General features: G+C 40.5%; 1 protein-coding gene across 8 annotated transcripts in view; it reads left to right on the plus strand.

Annotated features, from left to right (window-relative positions):
- Nucleotides 1–27,228, plus strand: part of stxbp5a (syntaxin binding protein 5a (tomosyn)) — a 182,721-nt gene that overhangs the window by 42,383 nt on the left and 113,110 nt on the right. For all 8 annotated transcript variants that reach the window (XM_078230233.1, XM_078230236.1, XM_078230235.1 and 5 more), the window contains exons 5-6: nucleotides 15,596–15,730; nucleotides 19,980–20,043. In XM_078230233.1, the coding sequence (XP_078086359.1) occupies nucleotides 15,596–15,730; nucleotides 19,980–20,043 (199 nt within the window). The remainder of the gene's footprint in view (nucleotides 1–15,595; nucleotides 15,731–19,979; nucleotides 20,044–27,228) is intronic.

Raw genomic sequence — 27,228 nt, forward strand, 5'->3', positions numbered from 1 at the left:
TGAATCACAGTGAACTCAAGTGACGCATAGCTAATTAAATGCAGCAAAGCTAAGTGAAACGAAAATGCATAGAAACCAAGAGGCCTAGTATAAGTAATAAGTTATAGTCCAAGATGCACACACTAATTCCTTACAATCATCCCATTATGTTCATGTCTTAATTAGCTCAGTGCCACTTGTGGACACCGGTGATCCAGTAAGCTTATTTAGAGACATAATTGAGTACTTACTTTCAGATGTCCATCATCCCCTTATGGAGGTGCCCTTTCCCCTTGCATAGTTAATGGCTTGCAATCCACATTGAGCCTCAGTCCTGTACTCAGCAGAAACTCATTGTGCACTGGTCATTCAATTTGTCCTACAGGCTGCCTTAGGACAATAAGACATTTGGATAGTGAGGACCGCCATCCATACACTCTGGCCAGTGGAAACTATTTGTCCTTACCTACTCTGTCAAAGCCCCATATAATTAATATGTCTGTTAAATCTCTCCTGAAACTCCCCTGCTCCAAGGTGTACAATCCCAGCAACTCCAGTCCCCCAATTTAACTGAAGCCCCTCAGTCTTGGGACTATTTCAAAAAATGGGTTTAATTAGGAACTCTTCGTCCTCATGTTGGGAGAATCGCTTTGATTCTTGACCAAGTTTAGGTGGTTAAAAAATGTTGAGTCATCAATGCTACCAGATGTGTGTTTCTTGGTAAACAATCATTGGGAGTGTGAAATGGTGATTAATATTCTTGTTTGAGTAAAGTCTTTGTCACCAGACTGACGTCTTAAAAGTGTTAAAATGAGAACCGAAGATGCTGGAAATCTGGAATTAAAACTGAAAGTGGTGGAAGTTGGGCAGCAAAGGGAAACAGTTATGGAAGATCATTGATCTCAAATACAGCTCTGTCTCTTCACAGATACTGACTAACTTGTTGAATATTTCCAGCATTTTCTTTTATTTATCCTAAGATCTCACTTTTTTTGATGTCCTATTTTGACCTGGCCACGGGTGTCCAGATGCAATACAGAGAGCGCAGCCTGTGTAATTCCTTGAAAGATGATAATTCTTCAGATTGGATAGCTGTTTCTTTGCAAAAATTGCCTGTTTGTCATTTTTTGGAAGGTCTGTAAAGAAAGCCAGTCAGAGGGACAGCATTGATGACATTGTTCTGTTGAATCCTTCCATTAATTCTTTTGAAGCTGCTGTGTTATTTGGACTGATTTCAACTCACTTTTTCTTTGTTATTCTAAACGATTATCTATGTATAGAACTTTTCATAATATAATCTGCTGCTAAAGCTTCTATGAAGTGATGAGGGCACAATCTGAAACCTTGTATGTAATCCACGGCACGCTGTCCCAGATTACACACAAGGTTTAACTTCAGTGCACAGGAAGCACGGATTTGCTTTGGGACTTGATGAGAAGAACTATTTGGAGGAACCTGATTTATGACACACTGAGCAGGCATTACTATGCGTATGCCAAGAGAGAGATGTAATGTGATGTTTGTCTTTTTCTTTGTACTGTGTTTGAGTGTGTCGGACTGGACTGTTGCAGAAATGATGTTCTAACTTTTGGATTTGGGCCTTTTGTATTGAAAGAGTAAGATGTTGTTATGTTCGTCATGAAAGAGAAACAGTTTTTTTTTCAGTGTCTCTAGCAGTGGAGAGGAAATGGAAGCTCCGTTGAGGCCAGAGATGTTGGTGAGGACAGGAGTGTCAACTGCTAATGGACGATCCAGGGATACTTCAGTTTTCTTTGAAGGGGATATTTGAATCATAGAATTCCTACAGTGCAGAAGGAGGCCATTTAACCCATTGAGCCTACACCAACAACAATCCCACCCAGGCCCTATTCCCATAACCCCACGTATTTACTCTACTAGTCCCCCTGACACTAAGGGGCAATTTAGCATGGTCAATCCACCTAACCCGCACATCTTTGGGATGTTGGAGGAAACCCACGCAGACATGGGGAGAACGTGCAAACTCATCACAGGTAGTCGCCCAAGGCTGGAATTGAGCCCGGATCCCTGGCGCTGAGGGGCAGCAGTGCTAACCATTGTGCCACTGGAATGAAATAGAGAAGATTATTATGCAGCAATTGAATCAGTGAGAAGAGTGGAAGTTGTGTACATTAAGGGGCAGGAGCTCTACTTGCCAGAAAAATGGCCACCCATGGGTATCTCGAGAGGTAAAATTAGAAGAAACGTTCAAGAATGCAAAAAAAAAGCACAGATCCTGATGCATTGTTCCCTTCTCAAGTCACCCACCATCCTGACTTGGAAAATATATCACTGTTCCTTCACTGTTGCCTGGTCAAAATCCTAGAGCTCCCTCCCTGACAGCACTGTGGATGTACCTAGACCTCTGGGACTGCAGCAGTTCAGGAAGGCTGCTCACCACCACCTTCTCGAGTGCAATCAGGGAAGGACAATAAATGCTGGCCGAGCCAGCGATGCCCACATTCTGTAAATTAATTGCAAAAATAAATGGAGAGACACAAGAACAAGCAAAAGTTACAAAGTAAAAATAGAATATGTGAATAAACCAGCAAGGAATTTCAAAATGAGCACAAACATTTTACAATTATATTCAGACAAAAGATGGTGAGGAGCAATATGGGCCCCTTGGAAACTGATGGCGGTGATATTGTCAATTAAAATGAGGAAATAGTGGATGTGTTGAATAATTAATTTGCAAAGGTATTTGCAGTAGAGGAAGAGGACATCAACAGGAAAGTAAAGTTTAATCGGATCAGGGACTCGACAAAATTAATATAAACAGAATAACAATAATGAAGAAAATAATGGCACTAAACAACAGCTTGTATTTTTTTTATAGCATCTTTAACGTGATAAAATGACCCAAGACATTTACAGGAATCTTATAAAGCCAAATTTGACACCAACCCAATTAAGACATGTTTCAAATATAAGACAGGTGACCAACAGCTTATCAGATGTTTTAAGGAGCATCTTAAAGGAAGAAAGAGAGATTGAGAGGATTAAGGATGCAATTCCAAAGCTTGGGGCTTAAGCAGATGAAAGTACAGCTACCAATCGTGAAGCAATTAAAATCAGAGATGCTCGAGAGGTCAGAATTAGCTGAGCACTGAGATCTTCAAGGGTTGCAGGGCTGAAGGAGACTTCAGGAATATGGAGGGAGAAGGACGTGGAGGGATTTAAAAACAAGGATGAGAATTTTAAAATCTAGGTATTGCTTTGACAGGGAGCTAATGTAGGTCAGCACACTCTATGGCGATGGGTGAATGGAACCTGGTATAAATAAGAATGCTGGCAGCAAAGATTTGGTTGACCTCAAGTTTATGGATGATAGAATGCAGGAGACCATTCAAATAATCAAGTTTAGAAGTCAATAAAGGAGTGGCTGAAGTTCTCAGCAGCATATGAGATGAGATGGGCGCAGTATCAGAGTGATGGTGACAGAGCTAGGTCGATATCTCAACTTGAACTTAAATATGACACCTAGGGTGACGAATTCTCAGAACCCAGTCAGCCCCTATCCAGTGTCTTAAAGTAGTTGGATGAAAACATTAGGAAATAGAATTCCATAATTCCACTACCTTTTGTGAAAAAGTGCTCACTGGTTTCACTCCGAAATGGCTAAGCTCTAATTTTAATGTTGCACCCACTTGTGAATTTCCTCACCAGCTGAAATGGATTTCCTTTTATCCACTCTTGCCGAATCCTTTTAGAATTTTAAGTAGCACAGTTGATCATCCTTTACCATCTAAACTCAAAAGAATACAACCAGGTTAATGCAATGCAAAGTGCTGGAAACACTCAGCAGGTCTGGAAGTACCTGTGTGGATAGAAACAATGCACGGTGGCACAGTGGTTAGCACTGTTGCCTCATAGCACCAGGGACCCTGGTTCGACACTCCTGTTCTCTGACTGAACATTTTGTTCTAGTTACGCAGTATGTCAATCTCCAACACTTCTTTTCCTTGAGTTCCCTGTCTCCATTTCTGGGAATAGGCAGTGTATTAATCATTTTCCCACTGACTCCCACAGCTACGTCGACTGCTCTCCTCACCCTGCCTCCTGTTCATTCCACTCTGTTCTGTTCTCCCAGTTTCCCATTGCACCTGTTCTGAAGGTGCAACCTCCACAACAGCCAGTTCTGAAGAAGAATCATATTCGACTCGACATTAACTGTTTTTCTCTTCACAGATATTGCTAGACCTGTTTAGTACTTCCAGCATTTTCTATTTTTATTACAGATTTCTAGCGACCATAATGTTTGGCTTTTATCCAAGCTACGCAACCTGACTTCATAATTTAAACCTTTAAGCCCTGAATCTACATTGTGCACCCTCCAAAGCCAATATATCTTTCCTGAGGTGTGCAGTACAAAACCAAACATTACTCTACATGGCTGAAACATCACTTCCTTGCTTTTGTAATGTTCATTATGTTTTATTATTTTATACTTGTATTTCAACTGTCTATAAACCATGAATTATGATTCCTTGTTTATTTGCATTGTCGTCACGGTTTGGCACATGCTGCTTGCTGTGTTGATTTTTTAATAAACGAATTATCTATATGCCTCCTCCCTTTAGATAAAGGCCAGTTTTAGCCTTTTTTAGGTACAATTTGTACCCATGCACTAAACTATTTGTACACCAGGAAGCCTAAATTCTTTTGCTCTTCCCAAGTTGCGTGCCTCTTGTATTAAGAATTTTGTCTGACTTGTCTTTGGATTTAAATTGGATGGTATCACACTCCCTCACCATTAGCCACTTTGTTCAATCAGTCTTTTTCCAGTTATAACTTTCTGCTTCCATCGACATAACATTTCTTCCCAATTTAGTATCATAGGCAGACTTAAATATACAACTTACCATTCCTACATCCAGGTCACCAGTGTTTGTTTTATTTTCTTTATTCTTTAATGGAATGCGGACATTGCTGACAAGGCCAACATTTATTGACCATCATTAGTTACCCTTGAACTGAGTGGTTTGCTAGATCATTTCAGAGGACAGTTAAGAATCAATCACATTGCTGTGGATCTGGAGTCACATGTAGGTGAGACTCCGTAAGGATGGTAGCTTTCCTTCCCTAAAGGACGATGGTGAACCAGATAAGTTTTTGCAACAATCAATGACGGTTGTCATGGTCACTGTTACTGCGACTAGCTTTTTTTCCCCGATTTATTAATTGAATTTAAATTCCACCAGCTGCCATGGCGGGATTTAATCCCATATCCTCAGTAGCCTGGGCCTCTGGATTATAAATCCAATGGAATTTGTACTATGTCCCCTTCTTCCCCAAATGCTGGTGAAAATCTGAGTATCCCTGGGAGGCACCTCTTGTCCCATACCACTAATCCCTGTCTCTTGCCTTCTGATCAATTCCTATCCCATGTCCTGTTGTTAACTCCAGTACCGATGTGTTCTTTTTTTCTCTCGTTGAACCTCCTATGTGGACTCTTGTCAAATGCCTTCTGGAATCACATAAAGACAACATTCATAGACACTCCCCTATCCACCTTATTAGTGAAGTGAATCACCTCCAAACTTCAGCGAGGTTGGTTCTTCAGAGTGCTGGTATGCTGGGCTGTTCAGTGGTTCATTGTGCTGCATTGATTACCGCTGCCCTGGGTTGTTCACTATGTAACCATGTTCACTGAGAGCTGGAACCTTGCACTGTTCACAGCCGATGATGGTGTTGCACTGATTGCTGGTACCCTGGGTTGTTCACTGTTAATGATGCTGAAGATAAAGCTTTTGGAAGAGAGTGCCCTTGATTGAACTGCTGCCATTTACTGTGCAGATGTCGGTCAATTACCCCCCGAGGCTAAAACTGATGGTTTTCTTTCAGCAGATCAGTGTTAATTTGCAGCTCTTTTTTTTTAAAACGCAGGGACGCATTTACACAATCTTTTTTAGCCCTGTCCAACAAGCAGCTTTGTGTAATGGAATTAGGTGCAAAGCTGGAAGAGGCTAGTCAACCATTTAAGCTTTTTTGCTTGGTTACCCAAGAAGAGAAATATGACATTTTCATCTGACCCCATAAACTAATAATATAATACGTTATTGACCAACCTTCAGCTGGTATTTGCGCAGTCCCAGCAGTCCCTGATCTCTGGAGAATCGTGCATCTAGGTTTATCTTTATTGTTATGGAACCCCTACAGTGCAGAAGGAGGCCATTCGGCCCCTTGGGTCTGCACCGACTCTCTGATAGAGCTGGAATTAAACCTGGGTCCTTGACACTGTGAGGCAGCAGTGCTAACCACTGTGCCACCTTACTGCCCCTTATCAAAGAAGTTATTTTCAAAAGACACCTTGGACAGTTTTATTCGGTTATTGCATTTCCCATTGCACAGCATGGCCTGTTATACTATCAGCAATAATTTTTTCAAGATTGTACTCTGGCTTTTTCTTCCTTGACTGAACTAATGGAACTGCTTAACCTGTTTGTCAACCTGTGTAATGTTTAACATAAGGGGAAGTAAGAGAAAGGAACCTAGATGATTTTAGAATCTCATTACATCCTCAATATTTCAGACCCTTAACAACTAATGGGTTATTTTTGAAATGTGCACAGCTGGCTCTCTGAGATGAATGACCAGTTGATTTTTCGGTTAAGGGATGAAAACTGGGCAGGCCATTAAGTTGCTTTTGGTGGTGATAAACAGCAGATATCTCCTTGTCTCTGGGGAGTTCTATAATGCAAACAATATCTTGTGATCTGTCAAGTTGGTGGGCCTTGCATTCTGTGGTAACCTTCATCTACAATGTAAAATGGATTGTGTCTTGTCTCATGTAATTTTCAGTGAAAACAATATCAATGTGGGGACTCCTCCTTTCCTGCGGTTCATGTTACAGAGTGTTCTCTGTTTTACTCTCAGGCCATTCTCTGTAGCATTTTTGCCTATTTGTCTGCTGAGTTGTGGATTCCAAATCGGCGTTTTAAAATAACCTGTATTCCATTGTAAACATGTGACTATTACAGCCTGTTGCCTTCCTCAGAGATGTTGTCAGTCTGCATTGTTATACCTTGGCTGCACGGCTTGGTATGATCAGCAATTAATATTTATGTATTGCCTTTAATGTAATAAAACATCCCAAAGAGCATCCTCAAACAATATTTTACAAACAGCCGCAAAAGGGGTGGCACGGTAGCACAGTGATTGGCACTGCTGCCTCACAGCGCCAGTGACCCGGGTTCGATTCCTGGCTTGGTTTACTATCTGTGTGGAGTCTGCACATTCTCCCCGTGTCTGCGTGGGTATTCTTCGGATACTCCGGTTTCCTTCCACAGTCTGAAAGATGTGCTGGTTAGGTGCATTGGCCATGCTAAATTCTCCCTCAATGTACCCGAACAGGCATCGGAGTGTGGCAACTTGGGGATTTTTGCAGTAACCTCATTGCAGTGTTAATGTAAGCCTACTTGTGACACTAATAATTAAACTTAAAAAAAGATGTCAGGCTGGTGAGCATAAGCTTTGCCAAAACAATGAGTTTTAAGGAAGGTGCAGAGGTTTAGAAAAGCAGTATTCCAGAGTTCGGGATGTTGGCAGCTGAGGGTGCAACTGCCAATGGTGGAGTCATTAAAATTGGGAATGTCAGAATTAGAGTGTGGCACGATGGCACAGTGGTTAGCACTACTGTCTCACAGCTCCAAGGACCTGCGTTCAATTCCTGGCTTGGGTTACTATCTGTGTGGACTTTGCACATTCTCCCCGTGTCCGTGTGGATTTCCTCCGGGTGCTGCAGTTTCCTCCCACAGTCCAAAGATATGTAGGCCATGCTAAATTACCCCTTAGTGTCCCAGGATGCGTAGGTCAGAGGGATTAGCAGGGTAAATGTGTGGGGTTACGGGGATAGGTGTGATTGTTGTTGGTGCAGGCTCGATGGGCCGAATGGCCTCCTTGTGCACTGTAGGGATTCTATGATCTGAGGCTTGGTGGGTTGGAGGAGATTGCGGGGTTAGGGATGGCATCAGCAAATTATAAGACCTAAATATATTTCTATTGCACTGAAGAGCACGATATCCGCTCAGCTTCTGATGCTACAGTCTTATGATTTTGTGGTCTAATTGGTATTAGTGGTACTTTCTTTTCGACTGTTCTTAAGAAAATATCTGCATTTTTGACGCCTTTCAATGAGGGAGGCTTCATTTACAGTTTCTATTCATGGCTATCTTATTATGTAGAAACTATTAATTAACATCTGTTGAGCAGAAAGTCCAAATTGGTTTTATTTCACACTTCACTTGACAGGCTTTCTCTTTACATAATCTGTATAAGGGTACATAAAAATGATCTGTATAATTACATTCTGGCTGCTTTGGTGGTGGTTAGAGTTTATACTTCAGTCAATGATAGATGATTTATGTACCTTCTGCAGCAAGCTTTCCTCTGGAAAACTTCTTTAAATGAATTTTGAACAGTTAATTAATTGAGTGCTTGCTTCGCTCAAGTTACAGGGCGGCTTAGAGGCCAGCTATTCCTTTGACAAGAACTCTTCGTAGATTATGCTCGGACCTTTTCGGGCGATTGAACGACTTAACCTGTTTTTTAGCCTGGACCTTGAGCGGTGTTTAATTTCCCTGCTTAAGTGAAAGTAGGCAAAAGAAGCCCCGATGACTGTAGAACCCCATTACATCAGTCTCTCAAGACCATTGTAATTAATGGATTGCGTTTTGAGAGATCACCAAGCAAAGTAGTGCACAGCAGCATCTTGCATGCAGCACATGAGATGAATGAGTTGATTTTTTTTTGGTGGGTTTGTTTGAGGGATGAATGTTGGGCAAGACATGAGGCTTTTTTTAAATGAATGGTGCCATGGCATCTTTTATATCTAGCAGAACAGGCACACTTACATTAGTGCTTTATCTGAGAGGCAGCATCTCCAATAGTGCACTGGGACTGTGCGCTTAGATTATGTACTGGAATGGGGCTGGAACTCATGACCTTTTGGCTTGGGCAAAAGTGTTACCCACTGAGTCATGTGGAGTGAAACAGTGTGGTTTCTAAAATGATTGGTTAATTGAGCCATTATTTTGATAGCTAGCTTTGTAATGCTTATTTAAGTGACTTTCATTCTTTGTGTGCAAGCTTCCAAACAAATTCTATAGTACGTAGAATGGAGTGGTTGCTAAGTTTTCCAATTTATATGTCCATAGCAGTCACTGCGTGCTTTGCTCACAGTCTCCTCACCCACAGTGGTTTTAAGAAGCAACATGTCATCTGTTGGGTCTCATTACCATATCAGTGAAGCACCTTGGGGTGCGTCACTGCATTAGAGACTCTTATGTAATAAATGTGAGTTGTTCTGTGGTTGATGAGACTATTTGGGAAAGGCTGATTCCAAGTGATTGCAAATTGAATGATGGAAATATGCTGACCAGATCATTGGCAATATGCCTGCAGGTGCTGAGAAGATACTTTGATCTGTGACATAAAGCGTTGTGTCCTGTAATTGCTGCAGCTAATCACAAAACAATTCAGGGCACGATGAAGATTTAATTTTGCTCTCAACGTGCTGACTTTCTGCCAGCTCATCTTGTTCTCAGTGGGCAAAGGAGACCATTCTCTACCTACTTGAAATGTTAAATAATTACTAACCTAGTTCCTCAAAAACACAATATTGAGATTGCTTCTACTTGTGCAATATTCCAGTAAGATGTGTTACAAAATATTGGTGGCTAAAGATGTGTATAAAATTGTGGCAGTGCTCCTGTAAAGGTTTTCTTTTAGTTGTTTGTGAGATTTGAACATTGTTGGCAAGGCCAGCATTTATTACCCATCTCTGCTTACCCTCAAGGTGGTGGTGAGCTGTCAGAGTTGTCAAGAACCCATTGCACTAATCTTGACCTGAGAGTGTGTTTATTTGGTGCAGTTTTGTGACTTTACTCTGAAATAAAGGCCATCATGTCAGAACAGAATTGTCAATGATCATATTAATAACTACTCAAGCCATATCTGAGCAAAAAATTATTCTAAAAAGTTTTTACTTTATTTAATAAGGAAGTCCTGAAGTGGATAGCCTTTCTGCTTTTGCAATCCTGTCAGATCTCACTCAATACAAGTATGAAGACTCTGCTCCCCAGCCCACTGTGGCTCTGTCCTTCAATGCTCCCTTCTCTCCTTTTTCTTCTCTTTCTCTTATTAATTCTCTCCCTCACTCTCTTTCCCTGCCTGTTGTGCCCTCCCTCACTGTTTGTGCATTCTCCTGCCCTTGATCTAGACTCCTTGACTGTCACATCACTCAGGATTAATCAGTCACTATTTTGTTCTAAAGAATGTGTACACATGTATTTAAGTGTGTCTAAAAGCAATGGCAACTTGCATTTATGTTATAAAATGTCCCACGGTGCAGCACAGGACTGTTGTCAAACAATTGTTACGGAATCACTTAAGATATTTGGGCAGATGACTAAAAGCTAAGTCATTGGGATAGATTTTAAGGATTATCGTAAAGGAAAAAAATTGAGTATGTATGTATACACCTGAGGGAAATGTACAGATATGTCCATATATATCATTTCAGTGGTGTGCTGAATAAAATGTAATAGTCTAGTTGTGGCCTAACCAATGTAATTAATCTGGAGCTTTAGACTGTCTTGCAGGTCCAGTAATTTAGGTTAAACTATATAAGTAAAACAAGCAAGCTTTTTTTTGTGGTTAATAAATGCAAATTAAAATTGGGTGCACTTGACAGCATATCCCAGCATTTTGTCATTTCTAAATTGTTTTGACACCATGCTCCAATTTTGTGGTTAATGGTGAAGGAATGGTACTTGCCCTTTACCTTGTTGGTAGTTCCATACAAAGTCTCTGGGCTTTTGAGTGGAGACTTGCTGTCATGGGATTCTAATGTACCATGCTTTCCTTCAAGCACCCCTCAAAACCCTGCATCATAACTCTTAATATCTTTATATCACACCTTCCCCTCTATTCTCTCATTCTGTCATTACTGTAGATCACAGTATATAAGTGGAGCTATGAAGTTTCAAAAAATGCTTCCAAGAAACAGGAGGTCGACTTGTACACAGGATGTGAAATATGAAGTGTTGGTGCAATGGGTCACCATTTTGAAATAAGAAAAAAATAACACGGGAAATTCAAATTAAATCAATATGACCTGTCCAACATGAGTCTTGGGTGTTCATGTTGACCGAGCCAAAGTAATCCTTTTTAGATACTTTAATCACCTAATGCCTCTAGCTTCATGTTGGCTTCTTGCTCAACTTTTCAGTTCCACTTTCTTCCCTATGTTTGTTGTGTTACTGTCATTTTCTTTTGCCTTGGAAGCTTTGTGCACCTCTGCCCCTGCATCCCCTGCTGAAACACTCTTCAGTTACTTCATCCCACTTCACAAAATGCAAGTCATCCAGCAAACTGTGCCTGCAATCTGACTCGTACTGGATACTTCATACAAAGGCAAAATGCCGTGGACGTTGGAAATCTGAAATTTAAACAGAAAATTCTGTAAATACTCAGCAGGTAAGGCAGCATCTGTGAGAGTTAACGTTTCAGGTTGATAACCTTTTGTCAGAAATTCTGAAACTATTTTTCCTTTTCTCTTACCACAGATACTCCCTGACCTACTGAGTTTTTGCAGCATTTGCTGTTTAGATTTCAGATTTCCAACATCCACGGCAGTTTGCCTTTGTATGAAGTATCCAGTACGAGTCAAATTGCAGGCACAGTCTGTCACGAAATGGAATTGAAATGTATACTCAAGTGTGATTAGGGATCAAATGTGGCATTGTAGTAGTATAAAGTTAAAGGATGATGATCTAGAAATTATTTATGATATATAATTCTTGGGTTTAAAAAAGTGGCCGATAAAGTGAAGGAACGCCCTTGACATTTGAATGTCACTGATCATCTGAACATTAAAAAAATAATTAAATGACTCGTGCGGCAATGAATATCACCAAAAAGTTGTAAAATTCAGACACCTGGATTCCAGAGAATGAAGTTGAACCATAATATTATTGGAGAATGTCAAAGAAATCAACCATAGCAAACAATGAATCTGGATAGCCAAACTGAGGATTTAAGAGCCAAGGTTGCCATAGAGTTCATACAATTGTTATGGTGCAGAAGGAGACAATTTGGTCCATGTCTGCACAGCTCTCCAAATGAACATTATGACTTAGTACCATTCCCCTGTTCCTTTGCACCTTGTTTCTATTTAAATAATCATCTAATGCCCTCTTGAATGCCTCAGTTGAACCTGCCTCCACCGCACTTTCAGACAATGTATTCCAGACATAAACGACACTCCCATGTTCTTCTTACCAAAATGTAGTACCTTACACTTCTCCACACTGAACTTCATCTGCCACCTATCTGCCCACTCCACCAACACAATTTACAATATTTCCATGTTTTATATCATCGTAAACTTTGAAATTATCCCTGCACACCAAGATCACGATCTTTACTATATATCATGAAAAGCCAGGGCTTCAATACTGACCCCTGGGGAACACCCGTACAAACCTTCCTCTCGCCTGAAAAATACCCATTGACCATTACGCCCTGCTTCCTATTATTCAGCCAGTTTTGTATCCACACTACTGTAGCTTTTATTCTACGAGCTATAACTTTTCTCAAGTCCCTTGTTTGTCACTGTATTGAATGCCTTTAGAAAATCTGTGTGTACAGCATCAACAACATTACTCTCATCAAGCTTTTCTGTTATCTCTTTAAAAAATCCCATGAGCACAGAAGAGCCAGTGTAGTTATGGGTAAAAAAAACAATGGTGGCAGAAGGAACTGCTGGATACTCAGCGACACCTTGGTGTCCTCATGCATCAGTCACTGAATGTGTGCAGGTACAACAGGCAGTAAAGAAGGCAAATGGCATGTCAGCCTTCAAAGCAAGAGGATTTGAGTATAGAAATAGGGATGTATCAGATGTTGGTGAGACCACACCTGGAGTATTGTGTGCAGTTTTGGTGTCCTTGCTATAGAGGGGGTTCAGCAAAGGTTTGCCAGGCTGATTCCTGGGATGGCAGCTCTGTCATGAGACTAAGTCGATCAGTGTTATATTCATTGGAGTTTAGAAGAGTGAGAGGGAATCTCATAGAAATTTCTAAAATTCTAACGGGATTCAATGGTAGATTCAGAAGGAATGTTCCTGATGGTGGGGGAGTCCAGAACTTGGGGTCATAGTTTGAGGTTAAGGGGTAAACCTTTTAGAACTGAATTGAGGAGAAATTTCTCCACCCAGAGGGCAGTGTATATGTGGAATTCGCAACCACAGAAAGTAGTTGAGGCCAAAATGTTGTGTGATTTCAAGAAGAAATTAGATATAGCTCTTGGGGCTAAAGGGATCAAGGCATATGGGGAGAAGGGGGATCAGAATATTGAATTTGATGATCAACTATGATCAAAATGAATGGCAGAGCAGGCTCAAGGGACTGAATGGCTCGGTTTCTGTTTTGCACTCAATTACACCAAAATACAGTAGCGCTGGGGAAAAATCAGCTGAGTAGTAGTGTTAGGCAGATTGTCTAGTATATAATAATTATCATAAACCTTAGTGTTCGGGGGAATCATTAATAAAATCAAATATTTTTGTTTTTTGGCCAATGAAGAACAAAATTGACTGTCAGTCGGTTCTGAGGCTGAAGTTCGACAAATGTCTTGATTTTCCTCGGCATTAAAAATGAAACACGCTGTCGATTCCACTGGAATATCTGTTGAACAGCAGCCTTCATTGCACATCTCTCTCTCTTGTAACGCGTTAGATAGCATTTTCATGTTTACTCTTCTTCATGTGATATAACAGATTAATATGATACCCGTGATGAAAGGGTCACATGCTTCGGAGTGGGAGGTATCACCCAATGGGTACACTAGCATTGAAAGTGTGTGGGAATTGCAATTAAATTAATCAGATATATTGAACCTTGCAACCAGTCCATTTGACCTTTATTTGTAGAATGAAATGGCCCAAAAACCAGTACGTCCCTTACCTCTCTCAAAGTTGCAGCTAAACTTTCTTCAAGGTGGCCAACTGCTAGCCACAAGTCTACTCGCCTATGTTGGATATTTTGATTTTGCAATTTTACATTTATTTAAGCTTAATGAAGTTTTATTTCCCAAAATGTGTACGTATACAGCTCTAAATTTGCTGTATTTTAGTAACTCTCATAAAGGCGTATTCAGTTGGTTGGTTTAACCAGGGCAACATTATCTGAGAGCTATTTGCTTGGTGGGGATTACACGTTGGCTACGTAGTTTGAAGTAACAGTGTACTGTGGATGGTGTCTTGAATGTTGGTCTGCGTTGAAGAGATAGGAAACTGGTGATTGCAAACATGTAAGTTTGGCGTAGATCAGCTCCATGACAATTAGTGAGGAGTCCCTTGCAACCTGCATTCATTCACTTCATTTCTACCCTCCAGAGTTCTGAGGAGTTCCCTTAAACTAAGGGCCATTCAGCAAACATAGGTGGCAGTTAAAATGTCTGAGGCACAGAAATGGGGGAAGTACTTGCATCCCCTGCAAAATCAATACGAGTGGCTGCAATATATTATAGATGTACATGCGAGATAAGAACAGATGAGTAATGGAAAAGCAAAGTAGTGCTGATACTGGAAATCAGAAATAAGAACAAAAAATGCTAGAAGCACTCAGCAGGTCTGGCAGCCTCTGTGGAGAGGGAATAGAGTTTATATACTTCAGGTCTGTGATCTTTCATCAGAACTGAGGCTGATGATGTCCATTCAGCTCCAGCCATTCACTGTCCAAGTCTTACAATGATTATCCTTTTTGCAGTATCTTTTCTGCTTGGTGAAATGATTGGTGAATATACCTTTCTAGTGGCCAAAATTCTTGCCTGAATGTTTATGCCCGGTGATAAGTTTTAATCAAATGGAATTTAACATTGTCCCAATGGAATTTGTGATTCATGATGTTTTAATCATAGAAACCCTACAATGCAGAAGGAGGCCATTCGGCCCATCGAGTCTGCACCGACCACAATCCCACCCAGGCCCTACCCCACATATTTACCTGCTAATCCCTCTAACCTACGCATCTCAGGACTCTAAGGGGCAATTTTTAACCTGGCCAATCAACCTAACCCGCACATCTTTGGACTGTGGGAGGAAACCGGAGCACCCGGAGAAAACCCACGCAGACACGAGGAGAATGTGCAAACTCCACACAGACAGTGACCCGAGTCGGGAATCGAGCCCAGTAGCAGGCTGCTTTCTTGAAGATAGTAATGGTTGCTGTGACTGACTAGATTTTTGGACTGCTTGGAGAACCAAAGAGTCAATCATTGAGTGGGAACAGAGCCACATGTAGGTCAGACTGGAATAGGATAGCAAGTTCATTTGTCTGCAGACCATTACTGAATCGGTTGGATTTTTAAAACCGTCAAACTACCACTTAATGAATTAAATTTCACAAGTGGCTGTGATGGAGTATGCACTCCAGTCCAGTACCACAGCCACACAACTCATTACCAATCAATATATTCATGTTTTTATTTAAAATATATTTAAGACTTGTCTTTAGTGACTATTCTTTTGTTAGATTTATGAATACAATTTATGGGTAATATTTTCATTCAACATTTTTTTTCTTCTCTGCAGGATAACATTTTGCCATCTGCCCTTCCAGAGTAAATGGTTGTATGTTGGCACAGAAAGAGGCAATGTACATATTGTCAACGTGGAGTCTTTCACACTCTCAGGCTACGTTATTATGTGGAATAAAGCCATCGAACTGTAAGTGCTTCATTCTTGTAGTGCATGTTCTCTTGGAAACATCCTACTCAATATTGTGCATGAATAATTTGATTTGACTTATTATTGTCACATGTATTAGTATACAGTGAAAAGTATTGTTTCTTCCACGCTGGACAGGCAAAGCATACCGTTCATAGAGAAGGAAAGGAGAGAGTGCAGAATGTAGTGTTACAACAATAGAAATCATAGAAACCCTACAGTACAGAAAGAGGGCATTCGGCCCATCGAGTCTGCACTGACCACAATCCCACCCAGGCCCTACCCCCATATCCCCCCACTAATCCCTCTAACCTACGCATCTCAGGACACTAAGGGCAATTTTTAGCATGGCCAATCAACCTAACCCGCACATCTTTGGACTGTGGGAGGAAACCGGAGCACCCGGAGGAAACCCACGCAGACACGAGGAGAATGTGCAAACTCCACACAGACAGTGACCCAAGCCGGGAATCGAACCCAGGTCCCTGGAGCTGTGAAGCAGCAGTGCTAACCACTGTGCTACCGTGCCGCCCCAGCTAGGGTTTGTCCTTATTTTCATGTTCGAGATAACCTTTTAAAAGATTTGGTTAATTCTTTGGCCTCAATATGGATGCCTTAATTCATACTTGCCACAACAAATTGCAATGGAATTACAATGGTGGTAGGGGAGTCTAAAACTAGAGGGCATAGGTTTAAGGTGAGAGGGAAGAGATACAAAATGGTCCAGAGGGGCAATTTTTTCACACACAGGGTGATGAGTGTCTGGAACAAGCTGCCAGAGGTAGTCGTAGAGGCTGGCACAATATTGCCTTTTAAAAAGCATTTAGACAGTTACATGGATAAGATGGGTAGAGAGGGATATGGGCCAAATGCGGGCAATTGGAACTCGCTTAGTGATTTTTTTTTAAAAAAGGGCGGAGTGGACAAGTTGGGCCGAAGGGTCTGTTTCCATGCTGTAAACCTCTATGATTCTATGACTATTTTGTCAATTAGCCCCTCTTTCTTGTATATTTATTGAAGATTAAAGGAACCATGCAGTTTGCCAAATACACCTTGGGCACACTGTTTGTGATGTGGATCAGGAAGCTTTCAAACACAAATCTTTATTATATCATTGCTTGTAGATGAAGGAATGCCTCATGTTAGTGTGTTACCAAAATGGTGAGGGATGCAGACATCTATGTGCTCTTGAAAACTGATGTTTTAATTGGAAACTCTGAGTTTTGGACACTTTTTCTTCTGATCAAACCAACATTTTTGCAAATGCATTTCAGAGAGGCTGAGGCAAGTTTGTTTTTTTCAGCCCTTTTGACACTGATGAGAGTGAGAGGGGGACCGGGGGGAACAGGGGAGCTCTTTGAAAGATCAGTGGTGAATTGGTTATAAAGTCATAGTCAGAAACGCTTGTTCCAATTCCAGCTTAATATTAAGTATAGAAAGTAGAAAGTGCAACTGCAGTTCTCTATACGGGTAGACGATGGTCTAGTGATATTATCGCTAGACTATTAATCCAGAAACTTAGCTAATGTTCTAGGGACCCAGGTTCGAATCCTGCCACAGCAATAGAATTTGAATTCAATTTTTAAAAATCTGTAATTAAAATCTACCGATGACCATGAAACCATTGTCGATTGTCAGAAAAACCCATCTGGTTCACTAATGTCCTTTAGGAAAGGAAATCTGCTATCCTTACCTGGTCTGGCCTACATGTGACTCCAGAGCCACAGCAATGTGATTGACTCTCAACTGCCCTCGGGCACCTAGGGATCGGCAATAAATGCTGGCCAGCCAGCGATGCCCATGTCCCATTAACTAAAAAAAAAATTCCAGAGAGGAATAGTTATTTTTGAACTTTCCCCTGTCCACTTAACTATCCATTTAAATCAGTTTGATTGATAAGCATTCCTTTAACCTGTTCTGCCAACTAATTAGATCGTGGTTGATTTGTATCTCAATTCCATAACACAATAGTTCATCCAAAAATGTATCTGCCTCAGGTTGCAAAGGGTTGGGCCTTTGTTCAGAAGCTCAACTATATGCCAGTATTTTTTTTAATGACTGAAGCAAAACCTAAGTTTGGTTGTGCAAGTCATGCCAATTATTTCACTTCTTTGAGAAGTAACCAGGGAGATTGTTGGGGAAATTAAGTAAATTTAAAAATTACACAAATAGGTTCAGCATTCATTTTTGAAATTGGATTGGTCCATGGCAGCTGTGTGAATTGGTATTATCATGGATCAATAAATGTCTTATTTTATGTTTTTTTTATTAAAGACACATTTTTCTGTGTACCCTTTGATCCCCAATATAAACATCAATGATTAGGAATAGGAGAAGGCTCTTCAGCTCCATGTATACCTGTTATGGCTGATCTATACCTTAATTTCATTCACTTGCTTTGGTTCCATATCCCTTGATATCCTTGCCTAATAGAAGTCTAGCCTCAGTCAGAAGGACTATGTGCGAAAACATCCTGCAGGCATCCCTAATTTGAAATATCCAGTTGTTTTTTTCCAAGTCATGACACACTTTTGTCATATAATAAATGCTTTAGGTAAGCACATTGGTCCGAAAGAAGGAAAATGGTGTAAGATTATTTAGTCGACGTTGTGGAGTGTTTTCAGTTGTGCCACAATGGGTGCGTGCAAGGTCTTAAGATTTTTAATTTAGCTACATAGATGGATAAGATATTGCCTCAGCCAAACAGTCAAAAGAAATAGATAGCATCTTGATGTTCTTGCGCTCCTCCCTTGTTCTTGTGGATTTTTTACACTAATAATTTATATGTTGGCATGAGGAATACTTTTGGTTAAAGCAGTTGGCTGGATGGCTGGTTTTTGGTGCAGAGTGTCGCCAACAGCGTGGGTTCAATTCCCGTACTGGCTGAAGTTATTCATGAAGACACCACCTTCTCAACCTTGCCCCTCGCCTGAGGTGTTGTGATCCTTAGGTTAAATTGCCACCAGTCAGCTCGCCCCACAGCAGCCTATGGTCATCTGGGATGATGGCGACATTTTTTAATGCCCAGGCATACAGGAGCTAATACTTGTAAAATGCTAGAATCCCTGTTATTGACAACCTTCTTGGTATACAAAGTACTCCTTACCAATGTCTTTGAACTTGTTGTCACTTCCGAGACCTGTGCCCATATCTCCTGCAACTCCCTGTTTCAAACCTTGCAATTGGGTTTTCAACCCTTGTGCAGCATTGAAGCGATATTGATCAAACACGTTTCATCTCACCTGCTTGCATTTCTCAGCATACTTAAAGTAACTGCAAGTGGACTTTCTTCTAATTTCACATTTTTTTATACAAAAGCTACACAACTGAAGTTACACTTCAGATACAACCATTGCAGACATGGCAGTCCTACTGAGCTGTCCTCTCTTACTGACTCTAGTCTCATGTATTCCTCCTCCCCCTTTTGCACAAACATCTTGGATCAAAACTTTGGAACTCCCTCTCGAAACATCTTGTACTCCTTCGCCACCTTGAATGACTTCCTTCAAGCCGACCTCTTCAACAAAGCTGTTTGTTACACCCCCTCCCCAACTTAGAATCATAGAATCCCTACAGTGTAGAAGAAGGCCATTCAGCCCATTGAGCTTGCGCCGACAACAATACCCTGCTAATCTCCCTGGCACTAAGAGTCAATTTAGCATCACCAGTCATCCTAACCACACGTATTTGAAGTTCCTTGCTGCCCAGATACTTCTGTTTCTTCACATGCTACATAAGTGCAAGTTCTCCACAATTGCAAGCTTTTGTGTGATGGGCACCCAATCACATTGCTGGTCTGAATGTTGTCCATTCTGTTGATTGGATAGCTGATCAGTTGGCCTCCTGATTGCTCTTATTTCATCGCTGGTTCTTTACAATCTTGCATGTTTGTGAATAGATTAAAAACTTAAAACCTAGTTGCAAACTTAATGCCACTGGCTGGAGGTTGAGTGTCTTGTAGTTAGTGATGCTTCTATCATCAATAGTCAAATCTGCAATTACGGAATGAGTGGAATAAGGATGTTTAATGCATGCCACATGATTTAGTTTAATTCAGAACACTAATGACAGCTGAATAAATTAATTTGCGTGGTTTTTAGCCTGAGAAACTAGTTAAAATTGTTATTGTAAATGGTTGCTATATGTTCATGATGTAATCTGATAGCCATTTTTAAACTGTTTGAAAGCTTTGCACGACCATGTTTTTTTTCTCCTTTCTTTTATAGCTAAATGAATGTTTTAATTGCAGATCATCAAAAACTCACCCAGGACTAATTGTCCACATCAGTGACAACCCCATGGATGAAGGCAAGGTATATGTGACTCGTATAATGGGTAACTGCTTAAAATTAACCTCAATGGCAAAGTTGAGTGGAAATAAAATTATGGAAGTTGAAGATTTTTTTCAGGGACTATGCATTCGTACTGCAGTTATTGAACATCCTACTCTCGTTCCTATTCTTGGGCAATACTCTAACCAATATAAACTATTTTTATATCAGGAATATATTTATTTACTCTAAATTATTCCAATTAAGTTTGTGTTTGCTGCATTCTGTAATTTTGGTCTTGAAGTTCATAGCTCAGAGGTGCAATGCTTTACATTTAGACAATGAGATAGAGGAGCAGAATTAGGCCATTCAGCCCATTGAGTCTGCTCCGCCATTCAATCATGGCTGATAAGTTTCTCAACCCCATTCTCCCACCTTTCCCCCGTAACCTTTGATCCCCTTACCAATCAAAAACCTATCTATGTCTTAAATACATTAAATGAACTGGCCTCCACAGCTTCTGTGGCAATGAATTCCACAGATTCACCACAACTCTGGCTGAAGAAATTCCTCCTCATCTCGGTTCTAAAGGTCGTCCCTTTACTCTGAGGCTGTATCCTTGGGTCCCAGTCTCTCCTACTAATGGAAACATCGTCTCCATGTCTACTCTGTCTGGGCCTTTCGATGTTCTGTAAGTTTCAATGAGATCCCCCCCCTTCATCCTTCTAAGCTCTGTATTTAGCTCATTGTTTCAGAAATTTAGGTACCATTGTTCTTTGCCTGAATCTGTATAAAAATATCATGAGTTCTGCGTCATCTACACATTAATCTTACACACTTGACTCAATTTTTTTTTAGCCCATGATCTTTCTATGTGTATCAGGTATAATTATGTGTATCATTTGAGACAAATTCTTGCAAAAGCATTGTGTTTTTGCTCGAAGTTAACATTTTTAAGGTTATGGGTCTTGTGCTAGCGCTGCTGTTGAATTTTGAACAAACAGCTCCTTTTATACTAATCTGCAAACTGTTTCCGGTATTTTCTGTTAAATCACATGTCTCATTCTGACAAGACTTTCATGAAACTAGGAAGTGGTAGACCAGAATTGTTTAAACACGAATGACAAACAACCAGCCTGCCTTGTTCTTGGTTATGAAGGAAGTATCATGGGTGCGCAACATCCATAATAACTCATAAACATCTTGCATTTATATAGTACATGTCCCAAGGTGCTTCTCAGGAACAGTTATCAAACAATATTTGACACTGACCCATCCACTGAGAGGGGTATTAGGACTAAGAACCAAAACAGTTAAAACAGAATTTTAGTCACTCTCAAAAAATATATACAGCCAGGTCTGATGCCTTTTGGAAGCTTTGGAGTTTTTTCTGGTGATTTCTCTGTCTGTAAGGTCTTTCTGGTTTGATATCCTGTTGTTAGATGGATGGAGAATTCTCTCCAGAGTTCTTTAGCTAGCAGGGTGGAGAACCACTTTAGAGATGGCCTTCTATTCTGGCTGGCTCTCAGTTGAACTCAACTGAACTCCAGTGTGGCAGTTGAGTTCCTGTTTATACTCCTGATGACTTATCCATTCCCTGTAACCGGATTGGTCTGAGGTTGACAACAATAGCAAATTCAAATTTGAAAGGTTCCTGTTAGCTGAGTGTTTTCTTGAAACTGAGGGTCGTCTTTAAACTTGGAGGCTATCAAAATACAAAAACCTACAGAGCCTGTTACCAAGGCAACCCTGACATTTTGATCTCTGTGGCAAATGTTGTCATTTATGTACTCTGTCTGCGTTTTAAATATCTCAGTATTGAACCCAAAACCACCTTTTTAAAGGGACCGCACTCTGTTGTTCTCCTTCTGCTATTTTACATTTTTTACAAACATTTTTTACATCTATACAAACTCAACTTCACAACACTAGTGATGGCTTCTTTGCAAGATTTCAGGCAGCAGTGCCACACACGAGAGTGAGAGCACTGATTCATAAAGATTCAAAGCCACCTGTAGCTAACAGACTTGTGAAAGTGTGCCTGTGAGCTCATGTGCCATTCACTGCCTTTATTGTCATTGATGCCTGAGTCTTTTGGCACAGTTCCTGCAAGTATTTCTTGCACCATCTGCAAAGCCAGTCCAATGTAAGTATCTATTTGATGTATAAATTACTGGTTGCAAGACCTGTGAAGAGATGGAAGAAATAAATGTGTGGAGGGTGGTGTTGGTGAGGATAGAATGGAATTTGTTGAATTGGCTGGGAATTGTAATTTAAGAATTCAGTGTGACATTGTGGAGGTGGAATTGTTTGAACAATACAGTAGATCAATGTCCTCTCTAATTGGTGACACTTTTTAAAAGAAAAGTAGAAAATTCTCCTGGTGTCTTTGCTAACATATGTCCCTGCATCACCACCAAAAACAGATTAACTGGTCATTGCTGTTTGTGGCTCCTTGCCGTGTGCAAACTGACTGTTATTTTTACCTAAATTATGTAATGAATTAATTGTCAAATACTTCAGAGAGTTTGTAGGATGTCAGTGGCGCTATATAAATGCAAGCTCCTTGTGTTGTTTTCCCTTTCAGTGCCAGTCTTGCACAGTCTTATCAATTTCTCCAGTTCTAAGATGTGGGAGAATTCTGTCTTTCCTGAAATCTCTTGCATCTATGTCACCAGTACTGCTGCTTTGTTTCCTATGGCTGCTTTTGCCCTTCATATCTTTCAATAGCCAGTCAGTCTACTTCATTCTAGTCAATTTGGAATTTAATTAAAAATACAGTGCCTTTTTAATTTAATTAGAATGTAGAATGTCATTGGCAAGTGATTTGAAAAAAACTAAAGAAGTCATCCTCATCAGCCCAAAAATATCCCGGCAAGGCATGACATGGCCTCACTTGACCTGACAAAAGTCTGATCTAATTCTGGCCCGGCTATGTCTGTGACTCGAATGCCCAAAAATATCTCATATCAGTGTGACCCTGAAAATTTCTTAGTCCATCTCTGATATTATCCTGGTGCTCAACGTCTCTTTGGAGGTTCAGTCGAGGTTTTGGGTTGAAAACCTGCATAAAAACAGATGTTTTGTGTTACTAGGGAAGCAACTCTAAAATGTGGATGGTTCCCTTTTCCTTTTGCTGCAGAGACAAAAATTATGCATGACTCGAGATTAGCTTGAGAAAAACGTGACAAAGACCCCACAAAACCTCTATATGTTTATTGAGATTTTTACTTGGAATACACTGGCAGTGGGTTTCTAGCCTTTAGCAAGACCAGGGAGAGAAGGTATTGAGAGGTTTTATAGTATTGGGGAAACGGGGGTCTGGGTCCTGGATGGTACCGGGAGAAAGGAGGGGGGGGGGGGGTCTGAAGTTTGCCAGCAGTGTGTTCAAAGAAAATGTAATATTTCCTTCATTTGCTTTCCCTTACCCACACAGCTCCATGAAGTTTAATGTTTTTGAACTGAATATATAAGCGGAGCACAGCTGACTGTAATTAGCCTGGTCTCTGTGAAATGTTTATCAGGAAAGCTTTCACGTTTCGCTTTCAGAAGGTTCTTGTTTGATGATGAGGAGAAGCAAAGGAATGGATTATATAATAAAATATTCTATTAACTAAAATATTCTGCTAATTATTTTTAAATTCCGAATATCTGTATAAAAATACTTATTAAGGCTTATCGTGTATGTTTGTCACATTTGCAATTTGCAAATTTACACAGTTGGTCACTTTTAGCTGAGAATTCCCTCTATGGTTTCCTTTAAAGTTTATTTATTCGTCACAAGTAAGGCTTACATTAATACTGCAATGAAGTTACTGTGAAATTCCCCTAGTCGCCACAGTCCAGCACCTGCTTGGGTCAACGCACCTAACCAGCATGTCTTTCAGACTGTGGGAGGAAACCCATGCAGACACAGGGAGAACGTGCAGACTTCACACAGACAGTGACCCAAGCCAGGAATTGAACTCGGGTTCCTAGTGCTGTGAGGCAGCAGTGCTAACCACTGTGCCACCATGCCACCCTGAAAATGTCTTGTTCCACCCCACACCTACACTTGGTACACTGTACGTGCTCGGACTTCCTTCAACCAGCAGATTCAAATCTGTGGGCAAGAAGATTCGACCCTTTGAGGCCATTGTTCAGTCATGTTATCGTGAAATATATTTTAAAACATCTTTTGCTAATTAATCTTATTTTATCTTTGTTTGCAAGCAAGTTGGGAGAAAATAATGGACTCTTCTGTGTTTTAAGCTATTTGAAATTTCTATGCGTTAAACAGTTCACATTGGTCAGGTGCAAGAAATATTTTATGTGCAACAAATTCAGTTTTGCATGAGATTGTTGAACTAGAAATGTGTGTGTGTGTGTGTTAGCTCTTTTTAATCTACTTGGCAAATTTCTGGATTCGTGCTTGCAGTGAGTCAGAGTACAGTTATTAGGATGGTCTTTTTAAGGCTAGAAGTGTAATTGTGCTCTGTTCTGGAAATGTTTGGAGAGTTCAGACAGAGGTTAAGTTGAAACCTGGACAGTCCAATTAACAAGTTAGCAACCATGTATTTTCCTACACGGGTGCTTAGTTTTTTAAGATTGCTTCACAATTGCAGAAATAGTTGACTTTTTGGAGGCAGAAACTTATCAAAAACTGCGCTGTCAACTTTCCTAGATTCACACCTAATATGCAACTGTTCAATTCTTTGATTCATTTTAAGTCACTTCCCACCCTCGATAAATGGGGAGTCAGGGCTGATTGTCAAATGTGAGAAGAATGATCCAGTCAGGTGTGATAGAATAAATTTGACACGATTGGAATAAATTTTGAGAGGTGAGTGTGGCTGGAAATCATTACTGTGCACACACACCTTTTGAGTTATTGAGACCAGAATATATACGTGTAAAGTTTCCCAAAGTATACCAAGAATTTGCCAACCTAACAACACAGTTATCTTCAGCCTCAGAATCTGTGGCTATGATTTTTAACCTTCCCCCACCCAGTGGGAATGGTGCAGGGGGAGTTAAAATTCAAAACACTCCCTCCTGGATTCAACCCACTGCCTTCCCAGCCTTTTGAATTTTTACTGCCCCAAATCAGGCCATGGGTAAGGTTCCTGTCAGGGCCTAATTAGCATTCAGATACTAACATCACTGCGATGACAGAATTAGCTGAACATCAGGGAGAGTCCTGCGTGTTTGCCTGTCCGGCAGCACACTTAGGATGGGAGGAGGTGATGACTGGATAAGGTAAATATTAAAATACTGCTTTTTTTTTGGGCAGCGCAGAAGTACTTTCTCCCAGGCCCCTCAAGGAATCCTTGGGTCTCCTGCCCCACCCCGCTTCCAGTGACCTATAGGGACTGTTCCTATTATTGTCCTGCTGCTAAATTTCTACTTATGCCTGTGCAGTCGGTCGATCTGGCCAAGTGTTGGACAGGAGTCAGTGAAGCATTAGTTGAATGTGGACCTGGTGTTAAAATCAACAGGCATGCCATGTTCCTGACTTTGTCCTGACTAGGCTTCTCTGTAACACATTCTGATTAGCATTGAGGCCAATGTATCCTTTTGTTTCTTTCAGAAAGCCAAGTATTTCAGATCTGCATTCTCTAGTAGATAGATTTCAAACGTGTATTTGGATGGAGTTAATATTAAGGGTTTTTGTTTTTAAGCTAGAGAGGCTGTCTGTCAGAGAGAGAAGTAAGATGATTCAAACCATTTGAACTGTTGCACATATTTTCATTTTCACAATTGAATTCCAAAACAATTCTTTTGTTTCAGGACAAACTTTGTATGCTTTGACTGATTTGACTGCAAGTTAGAGAATGAACTTCAGAACATTGTGCTTTCAAGTTTGAACTGAAGCAATTTAAGTTTTTAATTTCAGAAAATGATTCAAACTTGAGGGAAAGGCTACCTATGAAGGACTGCTGAAAAGCTGTGCTTTTTACTTATGTTTACAAAATGTATATATATATAAAAAATAGTTGCAATGGACTTCAATTTTCATGCAGTGAACATCATGAAGTAAAATTTTACAACCTTGTAAAACACAAATGCACCCAGTTTTATCCAAGCTAGATATTTCCTGAGGTCAATTCTGAGGTTTCTGTGACGAACAGCAAGACAAGTTGACACATTTCCTTTTCTGCCCCCTCTCTAACCATTGACGCCAATGCAAGCTCATTGAATGCTGGCTTAGCTGAGATCAGCAAAATCTCTGCCACCTTGTCCATATAAATCAACTGCTGTAGCCACAGGAGCTAAATTGCTGACTTCTGACTAGCAGGATACATATACACCTCGCTATAAAATCAAATTACCAACAATATACTAGGAACGTATGACATTTGACGGTCTACTAAAAATTATGCCAGTAATTCACTCGAGTCTAGCCCATGCTGAGTATTTTGTAATCGTGCTGCATGGTTTGATTAGATCACCCACGCTCTCAGTATAATGGAGTCCAACTCCATTCCCCAACATTATCAAATGGAGCTCACCTCGCATTCAAATGTAGTCACTTGCAGCATTCAGGAAGTCTATTTGGTCCATTAGGTTTGTGGAGGCTCTTTGCTGAAGCAGTCCCACGATCTCCCCATTGTTGTGTTTGACTCCCAATGTTCAATTTTTCATAAGAATTGGACTTTGCCACAAATGTGGCTATTGGATAAATTATTCATGCTCCAGCAATATACTTTAAAAATAATCTCTTGTTCTTGTATTGTTATTTTCTTTTTTTTTTAAAAAGCACTGTTATTCACTTAGGGCACATACTTATCAATTACTTTCTAATCCAATGAACTAATCATGTATTTAACAGTCTGGCTTCCTGCCTAAGGTTGTATTAACTTTCACATAGGTCATGAAATGGATTTCTTTCTTTGATCCTCCCAGTCATAAATTGGAAATGGGAAAGTTCCATTGGGGAATGACGTAGGAATCTAATGTGCCATGTGGATCCTAAAGAATTCCTCCATTAATTTCATGAATATTTGTTCCCCTCATTGTGGTACATCTGTGACCAAACAGTAGCTTGACAGGTGGCTTACGGAAAGTATTTTGAGCTGCTGTCAGCCGTGTTGTAAAGTGGCTAAATGAAGTAATCCACATGCCTTTAGCAAACATGACTGACTTGACTTAGTTGGCTATGGGATGACAGGTGCTTTGCTTAACAAGCCTGTCTTAGTGGCTGGAGTGCTTGTGTCACGCAAAACCTTCTCATTCTGAGGTGCTACC

This window comes from Mustelus asterias, chromosome 15 (assembly GCF_964213995.1).
Source record: "Mustelus asterias chromosome 15, sMusAst1.hap1.1, whole genome shotgun sequence".
NCBI lineage: Eukaryota > Metazoa > Chordata > Chondrichthyes > Carcharhiniformes > Triakidae > Mustelus > Mustelus asterias.